The 20787-nt window shown below is 45.2% G+C and overlaps 1 protein-coding gene across 2 annotated transcripts in view; it reads left to right on the forward strand.

The window, feature by feature from the left end:
- The window catches only part of HADHB (hydroxyacyl-CoA dehydrogenase trifunctional multienzyme complex subunit beta), a 679110-nt gene that overhangs the window by 375855 nt on the left and 282468 nt on the right, over positions 1-20787 (forward strand). For both annotated transcript variants that reach the window (XM_069605580.1, XM_069605579.1), the window contains exons 6-7: positions 10879-10978; positions 19578-19665. In XM_069605580.1, coding sequence (XP_069461681.1) covers positions 10879-10978; positions 19578-19665 — 188 coding nt within the window. The remainder of the gene's footprint in view (positions 1-10878; positions 10979-19577; positions 19666-20787) is intronic.

Below are 20787 nucleotides of genomic sequence, written 5' to 3' on the forward strand. Positions count from 1 at the left end.
GAAAGATGCGCCTAAGGGTTTTAAGGTGGTAGTGGCAGGACTATGAGACATTGTTGACTTGGCGCGAGAGTGTTAGGTTGGAGTCCAGGGTGCATCCAAGATTTTTCACTGAGTTTGAGGGTGTAGGTGAGTTGCCCATGGCTGGTGGCCAGGGTTGTGGGTGCGGAAGAAGATCGGAGTTCCCGCAAACCATGATTTCTGTTTTGGAGGGGTTTAGCAAGAGGTGGCTTTGGGTCATCCAGCGTTCTATGTTAAGGAGGCAGGATGCCAGGTCAGGTCGGGAGTTGGGTTTCGAGTTCAGGAATTTTAGAATTAGTTGAGTGTCGTCGGCGTAGTTGTAACATAGGATGTTGTGTGAACGGATTATTGGTGGGAGGGTGATCAGGTAGAGATTGAACAGGAGGGTGGATAGACATGCTCCTTGAGGGACTCCTGTGTCGACTAGTCGAGCTTGGGAGGAAAAGCTGGAGAGTGTCGTTATTTGGTGCCTGTCTTTGAGGAATGAAGCTATCCATTTGAGAGCGGTTCCACGAATTCCTAGGGAGTGGAGGCGGTCTAGGAGGATTGAGTGGTTGATCGTGTCAAAGGCAGCGGATAGGTCGAGAAGGATTAGTGCGGCACATCCCGCAGAGTCTGCTGTCATTTTAAGGTCGTCCCAGATCGAGGTTAGGGTGGTTTCAGTTCCGTGACGTGTTCTGAAACCTGATTGGGCGGGGTCTAGGAGATTGTTGGCTTCGACAAAGTCATTTAGTTGAGAGTAGGCAGTTCGGTCAATGAGTTTGGCAAGGAATCTGGTGTTTGAGATTGGGCGGTAGTTTTTGGGCTCGAGAGGGTCGAGCGAAGGTTTTTTAATTAGAGGTTTGACGTGTACCGCTTTGAATGCTTCGGGGAAGATGCCTCCCTTTCCTCCGGTATTTATGATAGATCTTGCGTGTTCTTCTTCACAGGTGGAAGCAAAGATTTCTTTAAGGGTTGTGGCTGGGCAAGGGTCCAGTGGTGATCCAGATAGTTTGCGGGCAGATAGAAGTTTGAGAAATTGTTCTGGTGATATTGGACTAAAGGATTTGAACGTTGGTTGCGTAGAGGTCGTAGCTGACGGGCTGGCCGGTACGGGCGGAGGGTTGTCGGGTGGCTGTAAGAGAGCCAGTTTGGTGTTTAGAGTTTTTGTCCTTTCAATAGGCGTGGTGTAAAAGTGGAGGGAGAGTGAGTCACACAGTGATTGTGACGGGGTCGGGATGGTTGTATTACAAGCTGGATTGGTGAGTTCGGAGATGATTTTGTGGAGTTCTTTGCTTGGGTTTTTGCAGTTTAGGATTCGGGTGTTGTAGTGGGCTTTTTTTGCTTTCCGGATTTCGGCCTTGTACCGGTACAAGTGTCGGGCCAAGGTGGTCCTGCTCTCGTGGGTTTTCTCTTTCTGCCAATTGCGTTCTAGGTATTTGTAATGTCGTTTAGTGGTCTTCAACTCAGGAGTGAACCATCTGGGGAAAGGGCCACGGTGGGTTGATGGTTTGCACGGGGGGGTAAATCGCATCAGAGATGCGTTGAGCCATGAGTCAAAGGCCTCAGGTGTTAGTTGGTTGTTGGGACGGCAGGTAGGTGGTGGAGACTGGAGGAGTGCCTCGGCTAGGTCCGGGGTGATTATTAGTTTTTTCCAGCATTTGCGTAGGTTTGGAGGTTCAGCTGAGAGTACGGGAAGGGGGCCGGGTGAGGGGATGGCGAACGAGAGAATGTAGTGATCGGACCAGATGATAGGGGTGGGGGCGTTTTAAATTAATCGGGGTGTTGGCGCTAAAGATGGCATCAAGAGTGTGTCCTTTAAAATGAGTCGGGCCGTTTATGTGGGGTTGGAGGTTAATTGCATCTAGACCGTCAACCAGGGCGTGTGTCATCGGGTTGGTGGGGAAGTCGAGCCATATGTTGAAGTCTCCAAGAAGGGTGAGGTTGGGATGGTTTATTTGGAGGGTGGCAATAGAGTCGCAAAGGTTGTTTGCGAAATGTCTATCGTAGCCAGGGGGGCTGTAGATTATTAGGAAGCTGTGTGAGAGCGACGGGGAGAGGGATAGTTTAACGAGGAGGGATTCGCAGGATGGAATGGAGGGTTGGTTGTCCATGATTGAGGCGCGGAAGAGAGATTTGAAGACGAATGCTACAGAACGGGCGTTAAATAGGATACAGTTCACGTCGGGGGGCAAGGTTGGTTTTGGTGCTGGAGCGGGATGTGGCGGTGGGGGAGAGAGTGGAGGGAGGGGGGTAAGGTTGGTGCTGTTAGGGAAAAGCGGGCGAGCAGAACATTTTTCAGGCTTCGGGCGGGGTTGGGTGGCTGTGAGTGATAGAATGATTGGGGTGGAGGATTTGAGGATGGGGAGGGGGCGGTTGGGAGTTTCAGTTGCAGTTGAGGAGAAATCGAGGGAGAGGGGTTTCAGGAAGGGAGAGGCCACTGGGGAAGGAGGGGATTGTGGGAGAGAGGTGGTGGGTCGAGACAGGGGAGGAGAGCTGAGTGGTTGAGGGGGACCAGGAATGTTTTCTCTTCAGCAGTTTCTTTGCTGCGACTGGTGTGAGAGAGAGGGTAGGGGAGTCAGAGGGGGAGAGGGAGGCAGCTTCGGTTGTTGCTAGGGCTAGGCGCGCAGTTTTAGGGAGGGGAAAGGGTGCGGTCGGGGGGAAGGTGGCAGGGGTATGAGGGCAAGGCGAGGTGTGGGTGATTGCAGGGTGGGGTGTTGCAGGTATGATAGTGAGGGGAGCGGGTATGGAAAATGCTGGCGGGTCGGGGCTGGCGTTCGGGGGATGAGTGGTCTTAGGGTAAGTGGTTCGCCATCGGGCCCCCCTGGCTTGGTGCTTGGAGAGGGGAATGGCAGGGGGTGCGGAGGAGGGTGGGGTGATTTGGGAGGAGGGGGGCGGGAGGGAAGGCAGGTTGGAGGGTGCGGGTGGTCCACGGGGGTCGTTTCTGACAGACTCTGGTGGAGTGGGTGCACTCATGATATTCGTTTATTAGATACACTTCTAGGTTCAACTGTACACAGAGATGATGTTCGGTCAGCCTCAAGATTCAATTTGCTTAGAGGGGGTATTTAGATTATTAGTTACCGTTTTAGATTCTACTGTATACAGCTATACTGCTAGTTATACTAATATTATTGAGTAGGGTGCACTTTGAATTCAACTTTCTCAGAGAGGCTATTGGTCACAACTACTAAATGCAATTGGATACCCTTCTAAAATCAGGTTTTCTAAGATAGGCAATTGTGCGTAGCTCCTAAGTGCGGTTGGGTACCCTTCTAAATTCCACTTTTCTCAGAGAGGTTATTGGGCGCAACTTCTAAATGCAATTGGGTACACTCCTAAATGCAATTGGGTACACTTCCAATTCAAACTTTTCCTCAGTGATGCTATTGGTCAAAACTTCTAAATGAAATTGGGTACACTTCTAAATGCACCTTTCTCAGAGGGACTATTGGGCGCAGCTTCTGCATGCAACTGGGTACAATTGGGTACAGAGCAATTGGGGGCAATTCCTAACTACAATTGGGTACACTTTTAAATCAGCTTTCTCAAAAAGGCTATTGGGCGGAACTTCAAATGCAATTGGGTACACTTCTAAAAGCAGTTTTCTCAAAGACGCTATTGGGCGCAGTTTTTAAATGCAATTGGGAGGAACTTCTAACTACAATTGGGTACACGTCTAATTCAGCTTTTCAAAGTGGCTATTGGGAGTAATTTCTAAATGCAATTGGGTACATTTCCAAATCAACTTTCTCAGAGAGGCTATTGGGCGCAAATTCTAAATGCAATTGGGTGAAATTTGAATTCAACTTTCTCAGAGAGGCTATTTGGTCACAGCCTAAGAATGCACTTGGGAGCCACTTCTAAATACAATTGGGTAGACTTCTAAATCAGCTTTCTCAAAGAGGCTAATGGGCGCAACTTCTAGATGCAATTGGGTACAATTCTAAATTCAACTTTCTCAGAGAGGCTATTGGGCGCAAACTTCTAAATGGGCGAAATCTGAAATGCGTGAACACCATCCCACAACTATTCACTCCACCCCCTCATAGGCCAAACAAAGGAGAAGACTGTCCCAGAGAGTCTGTTGGTGTTTGGTGAATGGGTAAGCACCCGTTCATTTATTATAATTGATTTTGCACTTCAGGTCTAACTATTCATTGCATTAAAAAAATATAACAATTCTGGATCATACATAGGGGGAAGTTTGTTTACAAAAACATATGCACTTTATCATTCGTGATAAAATATCAGATAATGTGAAACTCAGGAGTCTAGTGCTTTAAAAAAGAAAAGGGGGGACTATGATGTACACGGTGGCGACTCATAATGTCGAATGAAAAAAGTCAAATACAAAAATGTCAGAAAAAAGGTCCAAAAAATCTGAATTTTTTTTTTTTATTTGTATGTTTTTTTGGCTTTAGCTAATAAAAATAAACGGGGGGCTGGGGAGGGAACCCCCCATAATTTTTTTTTAAAGAAACGCATTCGAAAAAAACAAAAATCCCGACATTTTGGTATTCAACTTTTTTAAATTCGTCTTATTGACTATAAACCGATGTAGATAATGGGAAGTGACATGACGTGTCTTTTACAACTGAAGAAAATGTACATTGCATATAAACATTTGCCAAAAGAAAATATGTTCCTGTAGTGTTGCTGGTTAAGTATAAAAGGTGAGCACATTTTATGTATAAGAATCTGTAGCAAAACATGCCCTAAAAAGCAGATTACAATACAAGATATTTTACAGCTGAGCAATAGCACTTTGTCTGGTCTTGTGGCTAAGTGTCTGGTCCAATTCTATTCTGTTTTGCAAACTGAAGTCAAAATTTGCCTTTGAGTTCTTGTTGCTTTGTATTCAAATGAGAATGACAAAGTATTTGGCATGAACCGAATAGCAAAAAACTATTTGAAGGGAGCCAAATAGCTTTTTTTTATTTTTTTTTCTTCAGCCGGAATTCGGCCGAATACTTACTCGAAGCCGAAGTTCGGTACACCCCTAATAAAAAGGGAAGCACTTCATGGATCGTCTGACCATTCCTGGAGGAACCAGGAAACTCTAAATGAACTGGAGGAACAGACACTGGGAGTGCAGAGACCGAGAAAATTGGCTGCCGGCAGAGGTGTCCCTGACTGATCTGCCGTGGTTGGACCAATGAAGGAGGCAGAGACCAGGTCCGCCAGCTGACTGGGAGAACCTGAGCATGAGGAGAGCTGGAAACATGCATCCAAAGAGCAGTGCAATGCTGCAAGGCTATTGTAGCTCCTGAAGAGACCATGAGAAGCCCAAGGATAACCAGGGGTCCCGGTAAGAACCCTGCCAATGCCAGGGTAGCCGGGACAGTTGGTTGGAACTCCAAAGGGCAGAAATGTCACAAAGGGGTCTGGGACCCACACCTAATCACAAGCTGCCTTCAAAGTCATCTTCATAGTCACAGTATCCGACAGGATAGTGAACCAGCTCTGCAGCCTCAAGTGTCGAGAATTTCACGCGTCTGGGACCTGCACCCTTTCATTAAAAGCAGCCCAAGTCATCTTCATAGTCACAGTACCTGGCAGGGTAATTAAACAGGTGGGCTGTGAGGCAGAAGCCTAAGAAAGGTTAGGGGAAGGGTTATTACCCCTGGTGGTGTTAATCATTGTGAGAAAAGCGAAGGGTATGGTGTCCTTCTCTAGGCATTGTGAGAAGCCTGAGAAAGGGCAGTGGAAGGGAGTCGTTCCCCCTGGCATTGTGAACATTCTGAGAAACCTGAGAAAGAACAAGGGAAGGGAGTCATTCTCTGGGCACAACAATTTTGAGTTGGGACTAATATATCAGAGTATGATGGAAATCGGAAACCAAGTATGTTATCGAAGATAGCGTAGGTAAAACTCTGCCTTGGCAAAGTGGTCATGTTTTATTCTTGTATCCTCTTCATTAACCTTGTTCTTTTTCTTCTATGACTTTTAATGTTTGAATATTGGTTGTTTTGAGAATATTTACTAAAGTATTTGTATTAATTTACACCTCAATATCGATATTTCTCTCAAAATTCTGTTTTTGTAAAGGTTACTGAGTAACCAACACAAGTAAGTAAATGTGTTCGGACTTTGCGTTATTTGTGAATTAAACATTTTCATTCTGGAACTTTGTGTGCAGCTTTTGAAAGTGACAAACATGGTGAAGGGAGTCATTCCCTCAGTAATTAGTCTCTACAGAGTACTGTCATGGTGGTACACTCTACAGAAGAAAGGAGCCATTCTTCTGCATTAAGGAGACACCGCAACCTTTTAGTTTAGTTGTACGTTTAAGGGAAGGAAATGGGTTTTGACCAAGGACTGTGGACTTTTGGTTACAGACATTCTGACATATCCTTACAATTAAGTTGAGGCAGGGAAACCCCTCTCGGTAATAGGGCCAGGTAGGGGTTTTCCCTTCTTTCTCATGAATAAAAGTCTGTAGCAACAATCATGCCACTTGTCAGTTTTCTCGTTCCACACCCTTATAGTAGGAGTACACAATCCCAAAGGAATATTCATGAAATGGCAATAGCAGTGCACAATATTTGTGCATGTATGCAGCTACTAAATCTCAAATTTGGGAGTATTTTGAATAGGTTCATGGGCACAGAACTGATTATATTGCTGCTTTCACAAGTGTGTGGACTTGGAAATACGCCAGGAGAGAGTGGCTGTGATGGGAGAGGCGGACCGTGGGTATCTGGCTATTTAAGGAGCTTTGGGCCTCAGGGTGCCAGTGGAGTGTTCAAGCTCACATATCTGCTGGGTGATCGAGAGCGAGGGAGGGAGTATTTAGAATGTATACGTATTAGATCTTCATGCACGTATTAAAAATTCAAATGCAACAAATCCATACAATGGGGTGCATTTTTTTGTTCTTTTTTTTGTACTTGGTTTATGAAACATAAAACCTTTACAAACACTACATCATTGATCTTATTACAGTTGAGTCCAGTATAAAATCTACAATTATCCACAGTCCACTAGTCCTAAATCACAAAAGGTGATAATAGACATAACAAACCAATGTAGAGTATTACTGTAACATGTATCTGTCTTACATATGCCAAGTAAACCTATAAGTCACTAGCAAGTACTGGTGATAGTGGAAATCTAAGCTGTCGTTTAAAAGGTCATTAGACCACAAGTATATTCAACAATTAAAATATACTTTCAAAATGGGGTGCTTTTCTCCAGTTAGTTGTTACACATGCATTCTAAATAGCAGGGACATTCTTAACGGAAAAGAGAATGTTACCTAGTGACTGGGTCGTACGAACAGGGCAAGGTTCAGTCCTTGCAAGGGAACAGATGTTATGTTGACCCTATGCATCTATTTGTCAAAATACGTCAGCAGGACCATATGCAATCCTACTTAGAGTTAAAGGTCTTAGGCCCGTTATTGCTAGCAATGAATGATGTTTTCAATACTAATGTTTAACCATGCACCAACGTTATGATCTACTACGGCAAATACCAAGGTGTGTTTTGAAGATCTGGAGATGAAGATGTGAGCCTGGCCAATAAAATGTTTATAATTGCGAAAAGATGGGATTTCTTTGAAGATGTTTTGTCCAATCCCACTTGGGGGTGGATGGTAAAAGTATCAGAGTTTTTTAAATGGTTGCAAAAGAACTGCCAACTGATGATGTATTGTTGAGACTTGGGTTTTGAATTAAATTGATTGTGTAAAAGACTTTGGGAAGGGAGTTATTTCCCCTGCAGTGGAGTGTAACACCAAGAAGAGAGGGTAATCTTTTGGGCTTTAAAGAACTCGGCTATTCTTTAGAACATTTATTTTGGTGGAGAGAAACCTGGGGTAGGGAGCCATTCCCAGGAACTCAACATTAACCATTTGAAACTTGTGTTGGATTATACAGTTATGTTGAACTTTAACAGCTGTGCACTTTTCAAACCAAAGACAATACCCATAACACCTTAGTTACTTTAAGAATGAGAGTGCTAGGATAGGATTTCAGACACATTTTGCTTTGGACATATTGACGCAGGACAGACCCTTAGTTTTGGTTGTGTTAGGGAAAGATCTCGTAGTTCAGGGACATTGAGGCATTTTCTAAGGGTGGTGAGTAATTGTGATACTTGGAGCTGTCCCTGTATCCCCTATAATAAACCTTAGAAGAAACGTTTGTTTTTACCTTTCTTTCGCTTTTAGGTGTGTTTTTAACTTCTTGCACCTCACATTTTTGCATTGCATTTTTTGCCCCTCCGGTAACTTCTAGGCCACCTGGTTAGTGTAGCCCCTCTCTCCTTTAACTGACCTCTGCCACTCAGATGGCACTTACCATCTCTATCTTCTCCAACTGCTAGACTATCACCTACCCGCCCTCTCTCACTAAGTCTGGAAGCAAAAAGCACAAAAAAGACATCCTTGGAGCCAACCCTGGCCTACCCATCGCAGACACCTGTGTCAGCGCAACTTCCAGACAGGTCTTCACGGATATCCTCTTCTCTGTCCCCTCCCCAGATCTATGGACGTCTCATCTTATCTCTGCTCACCCTTTTCACATCATCTCCCATTAATGGTGGCACTAAGTGGGAAGCCCTCTTGGCAGGCTTCTCATCACTTTGCATCATTAATGTCTACCACACTGTCACTATCCTGGTTCAGGGTCCTCAACCCAACCTCCTTCTCTTTGACCGGTGCCTGCCAACCCTCACCGACCCAATCCCCCCCTTCCCCCACCCCCCTCTGTCCCTACCCCTCCGACTGGTATACCAAGCCCCTGTACTCCTTCAAAGGCAGAGACCTCCTGCACCTTGCCACATTTAACGCTCGTTCAGCCAAGACATCTGCCTCCTTCTTGAAGACATTGACCTCGACATTCTCACTTTTACTGAGATGTGGTTCAATGCCAGCTGTCACTGCTTTTGACTCCTTTTTCCCCAATGTCTACGAGATATTTTCAAAGCCACGACCCAACTTTGCTGGCGGTGGGTTTCCCTTAATATTTCCCGAGTGGGTTCCTACTCCCTCATACCCACTCAGCCTTACTCTTCCTTCGAGAACCTGGTTTGCGAGCTGGTCATTTCTCCCTTCTCCTCTCTGACCATTGCTACGATCTACAGGCCCCCTGGCACTACCACTCTACTTATCTGAATGGGCTGCCTTCTGTGCCTCTTTCCTCACTACCACCTCCATTCTCCTTCTCTTGGGTGTCTTCAACATCCATCTGGGCTCCTCTACCACAGCATCCACTCTTCCTTGACCTCTGCACCTCTCTCTCCCTCTCCATTCTCCCGTCGGGTCCAACTCACTCTAGGGGACACACTCTTGATGCTATCATCCACTCTTCTTAAATCACCCCCCACCGTCCCTGGTCACACCCTTCTCTTGGTCAGACCACTCTCTCCTCTTCTTACCTGGATCCCCTCGGCCCTATGACCGCACCTCCCCTCAGCCCTACCAACCTTGTTCACAAACATTTGTCCGATTAAACTAGTGTCAGCTGCTGTGCAACACCTACTGTGCAACACAGTAGGTAGGTGGGTTGCCCAGGTCGAGGGGGAAGAGGGGAAGGAGCAAGCAGAGGAGCGAAGGATTTTCCTAATCTCATATCGGAGGTCACAGAGGCCCAGAGTGAAAGACTGAAGGAGACCGAGAGAGAAGGGTTTGAGTCTGAGAAATTTGGAGGGTAAACCTCCAGCCGGGTACAAAAAAAACACAAGAGCTGAAGAATCACAAGTAGAAGGGATTACTGATACCCCAGAGAGCTAAGCAAAGCAGTGGGGCAAAGAAACTCGAGGGAGCCAGAGCAGCCCAGGCGACGAACAAACCTGAGGGGAGCCTGGTGGCCATCCAAATCCGGGATCCACTGGGGAGAAAGCAACAAGAGTGATGGCGAGGGATCAGGGATGTATTCCTCCATCTGAGGAACTTTGGCCATTGTGCTTTCTCTGGAACTTTTTACTTTAAACATTTGGTGTTTTTCGAAATGCCAAGAACTGTGAAATAAGGAGACGTACCAATTTCAGGACTGTAGTGCCAGAATAGATTCCTGGAACAGCTGGGAGACATTCTAGCTGGTCATTCCACCTGATTTTCTTTTCTTTTTGTTAAAGTGGCATGGCCACTTAGCGGCTAGGTTTGGACAGAAGACTATTTTCCTTTTGACTATTGACGAGCACCTTAGTTTAGTTTGGTAGGAATGTAACTCCCCTTTTAGAAATGGAGTTAGGAAGGGGTTTTCTAAGTGGAAAAAAGATGCATCAGAAGTATGTCCTCTGGTCCGTGTCCTTCATCTGACTTGCCACACCAGTTAGACCCCGTCTTTCTCCGCCAAGCAAGGTTTCAGAATGTCGGAGGCTTTCATTGAAAATGCCAGTTCCTTTTCTCTGCACGAGTGTGCTATGTATCAACAATGGTGTCTGTGTTGTGCATTGTCCCAAATCGTGTGATGGGACCCTTTCTGTTTTCCATAAGGTAAGTTCATTTCTATTTAGTTGAGTATGGTGGTGATTTCATGGATTGTCTCTTTTTTCAGTTTGTGTTTGTGCTGGTTCCAGGTTTGCGTGGGAGCCACTGGTAGCTCTTCTCGAGGTTACATTCTGGAACTTAGTATTTCTGTAATTAAAGAACAGCGTGCCAGCATTTTGGTTCATAGGTATTATTCTACATGGATGCATATTAGCACTTGGTTGGGGGTAGGGGATTGTGGTTTTGGGGGGATGGCCCTCTCTGTTTAAAACATCCTTCTCAGTGGTAGGAATGGCTCTGGATTTCCTCCTTGGTATGACTCTTACCGGCTTAGAGGGGGTCTTTTCCTCTCTTGACCAGGCCAGAGTACTAGCCTTGTAACAACTTCTCTTCTTTTTCCTGTAAATGCAATTCAATGCCTGTTTCTCTGGTTTTGTTATCAGAGGTTTGCTGGACCGCACTGCCATCCCAAAGGAAGCTGTGGATTATATTGTGTATGGCACGGTCATAATGGAAGTGAAGACCAGCAACGTTGCACGTGAGGTGAGTGGAAGAAATTCTGCATTGTATGGGCCACAGCTATACAAATTATTTTTCTTCATGTGTATCAAATATTTAATATGTGAACACTAACTTTCATTGCGCCGCATAATATTGTCCTAATGATTCAGTGTCATTATTTTCGCTCTGATAGAGCTGGCAGCCTTTTTCTTCTGCTCAACCATAACTTTGTTGTATATTAAGGAAAATTTCCTAATTTCTGGAATTGGCACAATGTTTCAGTCAAATCGCCCTCTTTTTCCTTCTGCTTCTTCCCTTCCTCAGTTTTCTGGGAGACCCATATGTTAGCAGCTAGTGACAAACCCTTCAGTCTAGCTCCTGGGAATCGGCTAGACATTGTCAACTCAGGAGTATAAGAGGAAAAAACTTGTTTCAGCACAACCAAGTTGATCGTGCCTTTGAAAATAGCCATCTTATGGCCTTCAATCCTGCAACTCAAATTGTTTAGGGCGTCATTCACAAAGGTTACCTGTGTTACATGGTGCTTCTTTTTGTCGTCTCTAAGCTTCAAGTATTAGAAAGGAAACTTCTTTCAGCAGCACTCCATTTCAAAATTGTACAACAACTCTGAGGGAGTCTTCTAACTAATCAAGCCATCTTACCAGACTCACTCACTTCATGCAAGTCGCAGGCAAACTCAAGTGGTTTTGATATCCTTCTTGTCCTACATTTTCAGCAGATCCTTGGGTAACCTGTGGTGTGAGGAAATAAAATTGCTATTATCAGAACCCCCACTGGAGCCACAGCCTCCAATGAGTTTAGCAACGTCTGTTTCAATTCTGTTCTACTCTGATTGTTTCTTTCTTCTGATTCTCTCTGCTATTCATTTTCCCTGTCTACCTCAATCCTCACAAATGTGAGCTGAAGCACCATCTCCTAGAGTTTGAACAACTACTTTTCTAATTCTAGAAGGTGAACCACCTCAGAAATACAGATGGAAAAGCTGGGAGAGGTAGTTCCACCTGGAGGAAAACCTGCAGGGACACTGTCATGAGGCATCGTGCTGCACCAGCTTCATTCACCCCCCCCCCACCCCCTCTCCCTTCAGTGGAGAGGACTGCATTCTTGGTGTTCCATTAGTTTCTGGACTGGACAAGTTCGTCATTAGATTCGGTTGTGTATACCTCACTTTTTACTAACTATTACCCTCTCAAACTTTCAGACACACTGTTGGGGAGAATTCTCAAAAATGTGCTAATTAATTGCCTCCGCCTTAGAGACCCCCAGCTACTTTGCTGGATTTTGAGTACTTGATTTCTTTAACCTGGCGAGAGACGCCCTTTTTCCCACTCGTATTTTACTGTGAATTTTACCTCTGTTTCTTTTGGTTGTGAAGTCTGACAAACTCCATAGGCATCATCTTTTACATTGTGTCACACTGCACCTTCAGTGCAGTGACACAGGAAAGTCATCCAGATTTCCCAAAGGTTTAACTACCTTCTCTGGGATAAACTACTGTTTCCCAGAGCAGTAAAGTGGAATTGACTTTACTTACCATTGTAACTTGCTAGACCCAGCACACACTATCTTACAATAGAGTGCTGTAGGGGTTACTTAGTATCCCCTTTCTCTAGCTTCTCATGTAACATTTTTTGTTTGTTTTCTGATTGAATGGCTGGTGGCAGTGGGTTAGTTTAAACTACCATGGTTTACATTTACCGCAAACCGCGGGAGCCATCTTTGTCAAAATAGCGCCTGGTCTTCTTTTTTCACCATTTCTTTGTGGAAAGGTCCGTCTAGAGATTTTCTATGCGCGCCAAACCAGGTTTGGCCTCTTTCTTTTTTTCTAATTACGGCTTTGGTGGGATTCAGGAGTGAAGCCCGCCTCCGGCTCCAGGGTGTCTGGGGTAGGCCTGAAGTGAGGGAAGTGCCCAAAACTCCCTGTGCTTAGTCTCCTAGGAGACCCAAATGCACTCTGTGATGAATGGCCGGCTGACTGTCCGGCAAGGACAGCTACCCTGCTGGGCGGGTGATTGACAGCTAGGCTAGAATGAATGGGATGGAACTGAATAATAGGTGAGTCCTTTGTCTTGGATGGCAGAGTCGACCACTGGACTAAGGAACCAGGACGCCTGCTGCAACTCCTGGACTGTTTTGCCCGGTGAAGGCCTGCTGCAGTGCCGAAACGCCAAGTTTGCATCGACGGAGAAGCCCCTGCAAGGACGACTTCTCCCTTTGAGTTGGTGGGACCAACAACTCCAAAGTAAGCCACCTGGACATCCATCTTGGAGCTGGTGTAATTTCCAGAGTAGCTGCTGGAAACCGTATAGCCAGGGAGAGGAACACCAGATTTTGTGTTGCTTTTAAGCTGGCCTAAAGCTTTTGGAAGATCCTCCGGACTCCCAGGAAGCAGGACGGATCAAGCCTGAGCCCCCTCAAGAGTGCGGGTCCCCAGAAGCAAGGAAAGTCCATCTCGACAGCCAGGAACCGCGGTGTTGCTATTTGCGGTAGACGCAAGAAGCTGAAACACTGAACAGCCACTGAAAGTGAAGTTTGCCGGTTGCAAGTTTTGACGGTCCCAGTGTATTGCAGGAGTCCCCCAACATCCTCCCTCTTGTCCCCACGACTGAGGCTCAGGAACAGTTAGATCTGCAGAGCTGCACAGGAACAGAAGTAATTAGCTGCATCTTTTCTTCATTTCTAAGGTACTGTTCTAAGAGAACTTACCTCTTACAGTAGAGTTGCTTGAAACTTCTACAACTCACAAGTCTAATCAGCTTGTGACCCTACATTTGATTCTTCTTTTCATCAAAGACTCCTAAGAACTTGGTCTCTTGTGTTTCAATAACCTTTGCTTTTACTAATTCCTAACTGTATTCTAAATGCCAACAGTAATATATTAATGTCCCAAGCACCCTAGTTATTGAAGTCACCTGTGGGTGTAGGTTGTGTCTGTGAGCCATCCCAAAAGGATCTTTACTGAATCCGAAACTCAGTGTACAGTATTGAAGTGTATTTGTCTTTCTATTCTAAGGCTTTATAACTGACTGATAAATTAATAATTGTTTATGCAAGAAACCTTGAGTGTAAGAGTTTATTTTTATACCTGTAACTGTGAATCTTTGTGTACCTCCACTACAGCTTACATTTACCCATCTTGAGATGAGCCTGGCTGATCAAAATGCTACCAAACTGTGTAGTACAAGCTTATACCAAAGGTTGGGTTGCCTATACCTGTAGTCCGAGTTGTGTGTAGTGGTCCCAGAGGGTACTGCATACAAACTATGGCTAACACACACATGTCTGTATCCCATAGTATTTGATTACTCCAGTGAGGCTTCAGTCTAAAACACCTGCTCCCACCCATTTTTTTAGATGCATTTTCCAGCCCTTTGAGAGGGAAACCCGAGACTGAGCCGTAAGGCAGACTTCATTTAATATAGGGGTGGTGTAAATGGTACAGTTAACCACATACAGAGCAAGCAACTATGTCAAGCAACACAGGAGTACACAATTATACTCCTCAGGCTGTTACACCATAGGTGGGTAAAGTAGAAGTAGAGGCTAGTTTGTCCCACCAGCCTAAGGGAGGAAGTCCTCCTCTACAGGTCTTTCCTGTCGATTCGAAAACTGGGTTAGCACAGCTGCAGGGCTTCACCAGGCACTTTGCGGTCCAGGAGGGTGCTGCTGGCGTCTTCCCTCATCTTCTGCTTCGGATGTTATCCTCCAATGGTCGACTCTGCTTCTAGTCCCAAACCCCTCGTTTTTTATGCAAGTTCCCATTCATTCACAGCTCTAGGCTGTCAATCACACAGCAGCCAGCCAACTGGCCAATTTGAACTGGTTTCACTCGGGCACACCTAGAGACACTTTGCAGACACGCTGGAGCCTGGGCGGGCTTCAGGGCTGAAACCCGCCAAAGGCAAACTACACAAAGGACTCAAACCTGATGCAAGCAATAGAGTTAAACTCTAGAAGAAACTAACAAGAAATGGTGAAAAAAGAAGACGGAGGCCTTTTTGGGAAAATGCTCACCCTTGTGTGAGTACTGCAGCTGAAGTATCAGCCTGCAGATAAATGTCACTAGGTAGTGAAAAAGAAACAACTGCCACCAGCCATCAAAACAAAATGTTACTTGAGGAATGGGTTAAAGGAACTGCTAAGTACCCCCCAGCACTCCACATAGGGTGGTATGTGCTGGACCCATAAAGTAAAGGTAAGTAAGACAGGGGTTCATCTTGCTATTCTTGCGAACAGTAATTCACCCAAGAAAATGTAGTTGCGCATTAAGAGAAGTCCAAGGGACTTCTCGGTGGCACTGCACAACAGCTGCTGTGTGTCACAATGTAAAAGCAGATGCCTATGGAGTTGAACGACTACATACAACTGTAAGCAACATAGAAAATCATAGTCAGAAAAACGCACACGCGAGTGAGAAAAAGGTCCCACTCTGGAGTAAAAATTAAAAAGCCCTGAATCCAGCAAAAGAGCTGGGGGTCTCTATGGTTAATGGGAATTGGCACATAAATGAAAATTCTCCCTACCCACTCCCGAGAATAAGGAACAGGAGGATTTAATCCACTCCTGGATGAACCTCTTGTTCCGGTCGTTCATACTTCCTGGAGAGACCATCAGCATTTTGGTGATTGCATCCTGACCTATGCTCAATGGCAAAAGCAAACCCTTGGAGGCTGATAGATCGAAGTAATTTAGGATGTTCCCCCTTCATTTGCTTTAGCCATCACAGGGGTTGGTGGTCTGTTGGAATAGGAAAAGTAGAACCATACAAGTATGGCCTAAACTTCTTCAAAGACCTCACAATGGCAAAACACTTGCGCTCTATAGTTGCCCACCTTGTTTCGCGGTCCTTCAGTTTTGTGCTGATGAAGCAAATGATGTGTTCTGCCTTCCTCATACATTTGACTTACGACTGCACCTATCCCTGTATTAGAAGCATCTGTTTGTACTATAAAGGATTGGTTCTAATCAGGAGCTCTTAAGGCTCAAGCTTTGCAGAGGGCTTGTTTCAGCCCTGCGAATGCCTTGGCACACCATTTCATCTGACCTTTTTAGGAAATTCTGGAGAGGTGATGACATTCAGGGGGGGAATCTATGGTCCCATAGTTCTCAATGAAATTCCTGTATTACCCAGCGAGGCCTATAAAGGCTCTCAATTGGGTTTGAGTAGTGGGCGTATCCCAGTCCTGTACAGCTTGTACTGTGCTAGGAAAGGGCCTAATCTCACCACCTCCTACCTCATGTCCAAGGTAGACCACTTTTCTCTGACCAATTTGTCATTTACTTTGCTTTATGGTCAGATGGGCGTGTTAAGAGCCTACAATACATATCCCAGGTGATGAAGATGGTCTTCCCAAGTTGGGCTGAACACTGCAATGTCATCCAAGTATGCCATGCAGAAGTCCTCTAACCTATTCAGAACCTGGTTCACCATTCTTTGGAATGTAGCGGGTGCATTCTTTAGTCCAAGAGACATAACCCTAAACTGGTATAAGCCTCCTGGGATGGAAAATGCAGTTTTCTCCTTGGCATGGTCTGTCAGTGCTATTTGCCAATAGCCTGAGGTTAAGTCAAATGTGCCGAGTAGCTTGGCTGATCCAAGTTTGTCCACCAGCTCATTTGTTCTTGGTAAAAGATGGGCATCCGTCTTCGTGACTGCATTTAGAAGTCTATAGTCCACACAGAATCTTAATATCTTGGTTCCTGCTTTTGGTACTCTCACAACTGAAGTAGTCCATGGACTTGTAGCGGGCTCTATAACCCAGAAGTCAAGCATCTTGTTAACCTCCTTTGAATTCTGACGTGATTAGACATTCTGTAGCCCCTGCTTTTGACAGGAAGACTGTCACCAGTGAGAATTTCATGCCGGCCCCAAGGGGTGAAGCCTGGTGTCAGTGAAAACACTGAGGCAAACTGACTTAACGGAGCTTTGCACTCCTCCTGTTGCTACAGAGTCCGATCTGAAGAGACTTTGACTCCTTCAATTGTCTCATCTGAATGGTGTCCCCCTGTGGAGGTCAGGGAGAGGCTCACTCTCCTCCTCTTGATCAGAGACTAGAAGCAAAGCTCCCAGCTCTAGTCTAGAGACATAGGCCTTCAGACGATTAATATGAAAGACCCTAGGGGCCTCCTTGGGGTTGTCTAAGTTCACTAAATAATTCACCTCTCCAAGTTTGCCTACAACCTTGAAGGGTGATATCCATTTGCCCTGTAAGGCCCTCTGCCTTGAAGGAACCATAACCAATGCTATCTAGTCTGTGGCCCTTCTGGTCATGCCAATGTTTAACCAGAGTCTGACCAGCTTTCAGGTTTTCTGTTGCTTCTGTCCTCAAAAGTACCATCCTCCTTCTGAGGCCTAGCACATAGTCATTGACATGGACTGGCTTCAGGGATGGAAGACTCTCCAAACCCTCTTTAATCAGGGCCAAGGGGCCTCTGGCTGGATGACCATAGAGGAAGCTCAAAGGGGTTTAAACCCACTCCAGGTTAAGGCACCTCTCTGTAAGCAAATAAATGGCATGGCAGTACAAGGTCCCACTTCTCAGGGGTTCTTCTAAGGCACCTATCATGCTCTTCATTGTTCTGTTAAACCTCTCTAACAACCCATGTGTTTGGGGGTGGTAGGCAGTTGAGAACTTTTAAGTTACTCCACAGTTCTTCCACATGGTCGGCATGTAGTGGGACATAAAATTAGATCCCCTGTCAGAGATGACTTACTTATAAAGCCCAATCCTGGTAAAAAAAAAAAATACCAAGGAGCGCCTTTGCCACTGTTTGGGCAGTAACAGTCCTAATGGGTATAGCCTCAGGGTACCTTGTAGCATGGTCTACCACAACCAATGTAAATCAATTGCCTGAGGAAATAGGAGGGTCTAGGGGACCAACAATGTCCATCCCCACACTCTCAAAAGGAACACCCACCACTGGCAGGGGCACTAAGGGTGCCACATTCTTGGTTCCACTTTTGCGAGAGGTCAGTCAGGTGTGGCAGCTTCTACAATGTTTGTCAACATCTGCACCAATCTTGGGCCAGAAAGTACAGAGAAAGCCTCTTTGGTCTTCTTGGAACTCAAGTGACCAGCCATAGGTATATCATGTGCTAGATGTAGCTTAAATCTCACCTCCCGGGGTACTGCCAGTCGCCTGAAGTCCCCTGGGGTAGGTTCTGCAGGCTCACTGTAGAGCAGTCCATCCTCCCAGTAGAGTCTATGCTTCCCTGGCTCTTGCCCTTCCAGCTGGGAAGCTGTCTGTTGTCGCAGACCTTCTAGAGAGGAACACTCTGTCCTCTGAAATCTTCCCTAGAGGGTCCATCTTCTGCAAGCAAAGTCTGCAGCTCAGGATGGTCTCTAGGATGCAGCAATATATTACATGACCAGTTTTGGCAAACCTATATAATGGGTCTATTTTTCATAACTATACTTTGTGGGCATTCCTTTGTGGTACAGGGTATCCAGTGAAAATGTTGTCCATATAAATGTAGTCAGTGGAAACAAAAGTAGTGAAAGTCACCAAGCAAAAAGTATTCCAAAAATACAGCTGAAAAGTAGTCAAAAAATCCAGTACTGCAAGGGTCAGAATAAGGGTTTGGGAGGGGTTAAGAGGGTTTGTGATTGCATGATGTAGGGTTATGATGGAGATTAGGATAAGAATATGGGTTAGGGTTCGAGTAATGATTTTGGTTGAAATTAGGGCAAGGGTTAGGGTGTTGGTGGGAGGGCTTGTGATGTTTGGGCTTGGTTAATGTTGAGAGTAGATTAGGCGTTACGATAGAGGTTATTGTAAGACTATGGCTAATAGAGTAATGGTTTGGGTACACGTTGAATAAAGGGAGATTGGACAGGGCTGGTGATGTGTGCATAGGATAGGATTAACGTAGGGGTTAGGGTACAGTAGGCAGTAGGGTAAATGTTAAGTTCCGGTTAGGTTATGGCTAATATTGAGATTAGAGAAAGGGTTTAGGGCAAGGGCTGCATAATTTGTGGCAAGGTGGTGGTGGGGTGGCGTTGGGTTCACTGTTTATTTTCAATTTGGGGTTTTGTATTGTCACATGCAAAAAAAGGGTTCAGGGTAGAGTACGGGTTGTAATTAGAGTTAGGGTGATTGTGAAGTTTTTTTTGGTCATTGGTAGGGTTACAACCTTGCACTTTTGTGTATTAAAAAATTGCTTTTTTTGACAACCTTATTCCAGGCAACATTTTCACACTTTATATTGCTTGTATCAAACAACTACATTTTTTAAAACCACTTTTTGCTGACTACTTTTTCACATATTTTCCTGGGGACATTTTCACATAGAAACGTTCTTTGCTTCACTGTACCTTATTTTCATCACTGCTCCCCTCCTGACAGCCTGGACTGCTCAACTACGCTTACCTCTTGAAGATTACAGTAATATACATAGGCAATCTACAGCCAAGGTCTAGATTGGTCTTCCTGAACATTAAACGCTCAAACTAGGAAAATCCTTTTAACTGCAGGCTTGACTCAATTGAAGTCTCTTTCTGGGGTGTCTCTTTTGCAGATAAAGCCCAGCCTACCTTTCTAAATAAGCAGAGCTCGATTTTGTTGTTAATCTGTGCTAAAGTATACCAGGTATATAATGCTTGTAATATCTTTTTTCTAGGCTGCCCTTGGAGCTGGCTTCTCGGACAAGACTCCTGCCCATACTGTGACCATGGCTTGCATTTCTTCAAACCAAGCAATGACTACAGGTATCTCCATTACAAAAGTTATACCTTTAAACCGGAGAGAAATGGGATAATGCTTGCATCCTTTTTCTAATGTGTGGATTACTTCAGTAATCTGAATCCTACACTTTCTCGTCTTGCCCCGTCATTGAGGGGAAGTTAGCTTTTCGAGACAACCCTTGTTGACATGCCCAATCTTTTAAAGCGAGTTGACAAGACTCCCCACCCCCCTCCCGTGGAGGCTGAGCATATATAGCCTGCCACCTGCCCTCACTTGTACTGAATGGTAGATCAGCAAGCCGTGAAACAAATCTACCACTTGGAGGATAGAGACTGGTAGGAGGATTTTCCACTAAGTTTTCGGTGCTTCTCCCTATATGCCTCACTCTCCGAGGTTTAAGTGTGGCAGAGCACTGAAACGCTTAACTCTTATGCGTGGAGCAGGATGGTAAAAAGGGAAACTTGTAACCTGTAAGAAAAATAAAGTAAAGCGGTGTCCACACGGTATAGTTAGTACTAATGTCCTACTTCACATTTTTTTTGTACTTCACCTGTCTTTCTCCAGTCAGACCCCATGCAGGGCCTCACTATGTATGCAATTACATGTAATGTGTGCCTAAAAGACACAGAGCAACGGTGTCTGTTAGGAAAGCTTTTCTTTCTGTAACTTTCTTCTGTACTTCAGTGGAGTCCCCAGCATATCTGCTTTCTGTCTAGATTGTCTGATGCCATTTTGTCTCACTCACCTGCTTCTCTCATTTAAGTTGGGGTGCACTTATCAGTCCCTACCAATGCAGGGAAGGTCTCCCTTTTTGTTTTTCAGCTTTATTTTTACAGTGTCGAACTAGTCGCCTTAAGTGGTGCGCTGTAGGTACTGTGTCCCCCTTTTTTTTATTTTCCTTCAAGTAATATCCCAGTTACTGGCTGGTGGCTCTGAAAAGTTAAACTTTTTCTTGGACAGCCATGCATACCCCTTACTTTTTTGCCTTAACGAGTACCATATACTTAAAAGGGCTGTTCCTCATGGTACAAGACATGCTCCTTGTACCATTTTCTTTGTTGGCCATCTTCCTTACTTCTCAGGTTGGAAGACTGTCAATTAAGGGCATACACTTTCGCAGCAATCCAGCTCTGGACTGCCGGACA

This window comes from Ambystoma mexicanum, chromosome 4p, assembly GCF_040938575.1.
Source record: "Ambystoma mexicanum isolate Mex_15411 chromosome 4p, UKY_AmexF1_1, whole genome shotgun sequence".
Classification (NCBI taxonomy): Eukaryota; Metazoa; Chordata; class Amphibia; order Caudata; family Ambystomatidae; genus Ambystoma; species Ambystoma mexicanum.